General features: G+C 51.9%; 1 protein-coding gene across 3 annotated transcripts; it reads right to left on the bottom strand.

Moving 5' to 3' along the window:
• Positions 1 to 1,296: 1,296 nt before the first annotated feature.
• On the bottom strand, positions 1,297 to 4,888 carry LOC148378577 (janus kinase and microtubule-interacting protein 3-like). Of its 3 annotated transcripts, none has more exons than XM_088367780.1 (4): positions 4,723 to 4,888; positions 2,131 to 2,373; positions 1,747 to 1,984; positions 1,297 to 1,509 (listed from the first exon to the last, which is right to left on the bottom strand). In XM_088367780.1, the coding sequence occupies exons 1-4, from the start codon at positions 4,846 to 4,848 to the stop codon at positions 1,502 to 1,504; spliced, it is 615 nt and encodes a 204-aa protein (XP_088223906.1). In that variant the 5' UTR covers positions 4,849 to 4,888; the 3' UTR covers positions 1,297 to 1,501. The 3 variants fall into 3 exon arrangements, 2 of the variants coding, with proteins under 2 accessions (XP_088223906.1, XP_088223907.1); XM_088367781.1 differs by having other exon boundaries at positions 1,768 to 1,984; positions 4,723 to 4,887; XR_015855779.1 differs by lacking the exon at positions 4,723 to 4,888 and having other exon boundaries at positions 1,768 to 1,984; positions 2,131 to 4,623.
• Between the last annotated feature and the right edge of the window lie 494 nt (positions 4,889 to 5,382).

The raw sequence follows: 5,382 nt of genomic DNA, 5'->3' as shown, positions 1-5,382 counted from the left end.
CTTCCTCTATTCAATCCACTCTTACACCCACCCTGTTTCTCTTAATTAAAATGCTCGTGCAGGAGCCGAGAGTCAGACTTCATTCGTACAACGGATGGACTCTCCACCTGCAGGTGTCCAAAAGAACTTACTTGTCTCCCGTGTGGTTCTTGCAAAATAAGTTGGAGCGAGCGCAACTCTAACAGGGTGCATTTTGCCACTAGCTGCCTACGGACAATGACGTCGCGCTCGCGGCTCATGGTTGACGGGCTGAGCAGCCGGGCAAGTCCGTCGTTTTCAGCGCACAGCGAGTGGCAAAGGCGCTGACAAAACGGGAGCTTTGAGCTGCTGAAAACGGCAAAACAAGTCTAAAGCGTGTTCAAACGCGTGCGCACAATGCTCCTGCTTGAAAGGTCGGAATTTAAGGGGCCAATTTTTTGGATGGCGGCCGCCGGCCAAGCTTTGGACGGAAAAGGTTTCCTGGCGACAGCGAGCGAGCGCGGCGCTGCCGTACGTGCACCGAGTCGCCTGCCTGAAGACCTTGGACAAGTCGTCGATGATGTGCCGCTGCTCCACAACTTGAAGGAACTCCATTTCACCGTCCTGCTGGCCGCAACCGCGGTCCAGGTCATTGAGCGAACTAGGCCTTCTCTGTGGAACACAAATGCAGTGGACTCTGTTGGCACGCCGCCGTTGTCCGCGTCGACTTACCAAGCTTGCCATCTCCTCGTTCTCCTGGGTGACAAAGCGCACTTTGTTTTCAAGGCGACACAGCACCAGCGAGAGTTCTTCATTCTTCCTGCTCAGGCGTTTGTTTTTGTACAGGAGTGGCAGAAACTGGCTTTCTGTTTCTCTCAGTCGCTTTAGCTGCAAGCATGAAGTGCGGGATGTGAAAGACGCACAACACGCGGGCCAGAACGTATCCATTCCTTTTGCATCGGTTTGAACGGAATCGTGGCTTTGGCTCCCAATAAAAGACATCTACCAGGCAACCGACTCGCCGCGCCGCTCAACTAATAAGCAAGCGCAATGGGTGCCTCGCTGGATGGCGCGCATCAAACGTAGCGCAAACCTTCAAGCGTGCCGTCAATAAATTACCAGTTCATTGCGCTCTTCAGAAAGCAGGGCGTTTCGATCCTCCAGTTTCCTGATGACTGCGCTGAGCTCAGCGATTTTCAGATGAAACCGTCGCGTGTCCCGATCCTCCTGAGACTGAAAACGCCCCGCAACACACACACACAAGCACTCGTTCAAAGTTCAAAACTGTTTTTGTGCTACCTTCCTCCAGCAACGAACTAAGTCATGCGTACTGCAAGTGTGTGATGAGGTGGCTTACGCAATGAAGAGGATTGCTAGTAGCGGCGTTGACCCCACTTCCAGGGTAGTTTAGGCCCGCCCTTTGGGAATCCCTCAGGGCAGCGATCTGCTGCTCGGCAGCCTGAGTCTGCAGCTGAAGGCGGTGGACGTGGCCGGCCCCAGGGCTTCATCCAAAACACTAACCGCTCTGTCTTTCAGCTTGATCTCATCCGTCTGGATGTACAAACGGGGAGCGCTCAGGCAGGCGGGCAAACTCATTTGCCAGAATTGTGACAAAAACAAAGAGAGCAACCGGCCAATTTTTTTCTTGAATCGACTAGAACACCTTTGCTGTGACAAAAGCGAAGCGAGCAACCGGACATTTTCTTCTTGTGAAATAGAATAGAATAGAATGCCTTAGGTGTCATTGCACTGCAGGTATACAACGAAATTGGGAACATAGCCACGCACCGCGCATCTGATCAGTCCTACCAGTCGGCGGATCTCCCTCTCGCAGTCTCTCTTGGTTCGGCTCAGCTCCTCCCGATGCTGGTGATGAGCCGATCGGAGCTCGGCCGCTCGGGACTGCCAGGCCTGCTGGGCCGCTGCCAGGGCTTCTTCCGCGCTCCTGGTGGAGGCGACACCGCTCGGTCTCCCGACACCGCCGCGTCTCCTCCACCTCCGCCAGCAAAGCGCCCCCCCTCCTCACCTGAGCAGACATTGCGCCACACCGGGCCGTTGAGACCGCAACGGAGCGCCGCGACGCTTACTGGGGACAAGCTACACAATACGGTAGCGGCCGCATCGAAGCCCGACGTGGCGTGCGGATAGTCAGACACGGATAGAGCGGCTCACCTTGTCCATGGAGCCGTCCCTCAGGCTGAGGACCAAGGCATTCAGTCGCTGGATCTCTCCATCTTTGATTTTGATCACTCTCATCAGCTCCATTTCATGCTGCCGCAGTAATGTCTCCCTGGTAATGGCTAACTCTTTCTGCTTCTCCTCATGGAGTTTGCTTTTGAGTTCCGTCATGGCGGCGGTGGCACGGTGGTGCTCCGCCCGCAGGTCCTGACTTCTCTCTCTCTCCAGACAGCTGACCTGACATGACTTAGACTTAGACTTAGACAAACTTTATTGTCATCTTGTCTGCACATGGTGCATACAAAACGAAATTCCGTTGCATACGTCTTACAACAAAGTAGTGATATTGCAGTTGAATAGAAGTAACATACCCTATGAAAATATATATATATACATATATACTATATATATATATATATATATATTAAAAATAAGTATAAAGTGCAGCAGTGATAATTATGCAATAGTGCAAGTAGGCAAAACAGTATTCAAGAGTGTGCAGAGGAATGCTAAACCATGTATTAAACTTCTATTTAAAGGGTTTATACAAGTTCAGTAAAGTTGGTAGTGCGAGATAGTGCAAGATAGAGGTCCGTAGTGTCATAAAGTACAGTTCTGTGAATGTGTGATGCAGAGTTCAGTTTAGAGCTCAACAGTTCTAGTGTTCAACAGTCTGATGACAGCAGGGAAAAAGCTGTTGCAGAACCTGGTGGACCTGCAGCGGATGCTGCAAACCTCTTCCCAGAGGGCAGCAGGGAGAACAGTCCATGGTGGGGGTGTGATGGGTCATTGATGATGTTACGGGCACGGGACATGCAGCGCTGAGATGAAATGTCCTGAATGGAGGGAAGAGGAGCCCCTATGATCCTCTCTGCTGTCCTCACCACTCTCCTCACGTTCTTCCAATCGGAGGCGGTGCAGCCTCCACACCACACAGAGAGACAGCTTGTCAGAATGCTCTCTATGGTGCTCCTGTAGAACGTCCTCATGATGGGTGGGGGCAGGTGGGCTCTCCTCATCCTCCGCAGGAAGTACAAGCGCTTCTGTGCCCTCTTGACCAGTGCCGTAGTGTTCATAGTCCAGGTGAGGTCTTCTGTGATGTGGACCCCCAGGAATTTGGTGGTGCTGACCACCTCCACAGCTGAGCTGTTGATGATCAGTGGAGCGTGGTGAGGCTGTTTTTTCCTGAAGTCGACGATGATCTCCTTCATCTTCTCCTCATTCAGGATCAGGCTGTTTTCTCTGCACCAGCCCACCAGCTGCTCCACCTCCTCTCTGTAGTCCAGGTCGTTGTTGTCTCTGATGAGCCCCACCACCGTTGTGTCGTCTGCTGACTTCACGATGTGATTGGTGGTGAACCTGAGGACGCAGTCGTGTGTCATCAGGGTGCACAGCAGGGGGCTCAGGACGCAGCCCTGAAGGGAGCCTGTGCTGAGGGTGATGACATCAGAGGTGTTCTGTCCGACCCGGACTGACTGAGGTCTGTTGGTGAGGAAGTCTAGCAGCCAGTTGCGAAGGGGGGTGTTGAAGCCCAGGTGTTCCAATTTTCCTACCAGATGCTGTGGGATGATGGTGTTAAACGCTGAGCTGAAGTCCAGGAACAGCCTCCGCACATGGGTGTTCTTCTCCTCCAGGTGAGCCAGGCTCAGGTGAAGAACGGAGGAGATGGCGTCCTGAGTGGAGCGGTTTTGCAAACTGGAACGGGTCAAATAATAGGGGGAGTCTGGAAACGATGTGACCTTTAAGCAGCCTTTCGAAGCACTTCATCATAACCGGAGTCAGTGCAACAGGCCGGTAATCATTAAATGAGGTGATTTGAGGTTTCTTCGGCACCGGAATGATGGAGGCAGTCTTAAAGCACGCCGGCACTGTGGCTTGGCCCAGCGAGGTGTTAAAAATGTCTGTGATGACCCCAGCCAGATGACTTGCACATTCCCTGAACACACGCCCAGGAATGTTGTCGGGGCCAGGGGCCTTACAGGGGTTGACTCTCCTCAGGGTCTTCAACACATCGGCGGAGTCAAGGCAGAGTACCTCCTCTTCCTGATGGGGGACAGTTTTAACTGCTGGAGTGCCGTTTAGTGCCTCGAACCTCCCAAAGAAGTTATTTAGACCATTTAGAAAGTCAGCATCAACTACACCCACCGGGGGGGGGGAGGGTGAGTTGTAGTCTGTAATCGCCCGTATGCCTTGCCACATACTCCTGATGTTTTTGACGTCGTGGAAACGATCCTGAAATTTTCGACTGCGGTCTCGCTTCGCTATCCTGATGGCACGGTTCAAGTTGGCTCTCGCTGTCCTCAGTGTCTCCTTGTCGCCAGACTTGAAGGCAGAGTTCCGCGCTCGTAGCGTTTGACGTACCTCCTCAGTCATCCAGGGTCGTTGGTTGCCCCGGGTGATGATATTCTTAGTGGTGCTGACGTCCTCGGTGCATTTGTTGATGTAGGCTGACACAGTCATGGCACACGCATGTCTAATCTACATCGGGAAAACTGGGAGGGAGGGAGGCAGGCAGGGAGGCAGGCAGGGAGGCAGGCAGGGAGGCAGGCAGGGAGGCAGGCAGTGTCTGTCTGTTGAGGTTTTCACCTTGTTCTTCTCCTGCTGAAGTTCTAACTGGACGTCCATCAGTTTGGTTCTCAGCTCGTCATTGGCGGCCTGAAGGGCGTCCGTTCGCTCCGCCTTGGCCCGCCCTGCCGGAGCTCGTTTGGACATCTCTTACTCGAGTCTCGCCCGGTCGTCAGTCAGAGATCACAACATTTGTACCTGGAGAGCACAAACGCAGCGCTGTTTTCCACTGGCTTCGAACTCAACTTCAATCGGTACCGTAACTTACAACATCATAAACATAGAACTAGCTTGACTTAGTCATTGAATAAATGCATTTGGTTCTTCAATACTGCATCACGCAACATAGCGTGACCGAGACGGCCGTTATCCACCTGCGTGAAGTTATTTGGTGAAATGAATGAGATGTTTAAGACACCATCGTTCTGTCTCTATGTAGATGAAGGTAAATAATCGATTGCTGAAGGTCCAAAGGTGTTGTGATAAACAAATAAACATATTAGTGATTAGTGACATATTTGTGATAAACATATTAGGCAGGATAATCACATATGTTAACGTGACTGCCCACACTGTATTTATTTATGGTTATTTGTTAAATCGAGTACTGTTAGACATGAAATAGGAAGTGTTTAACATAAATGGATGACGAAAGGGGTACTCACCATTGTAGCTCCTGCT

The sequence above is a fragment of the Syngnathus floridae genome, unplaced genomic scaffold, assembly GCF_059516105.1.
Source record: "Syngnathus floridae isolate MCC-2025c unplaced genomic scaffold, RoL_Sflo_1.0 HiC_scaffold_37, whole genome shotgun sequence".
NCBI classification, from domain to species: Eukaryota; Metazoa; Chordata; class Actinopteri; order Syngnathiformes; family Syngnathidae; genus Syngnathus; species Syngnathus floridae.
Note: the sequence above shows the minus strand (reverse complement) of the source record. Positions and strands in the feature narration are given on the sequence as shown.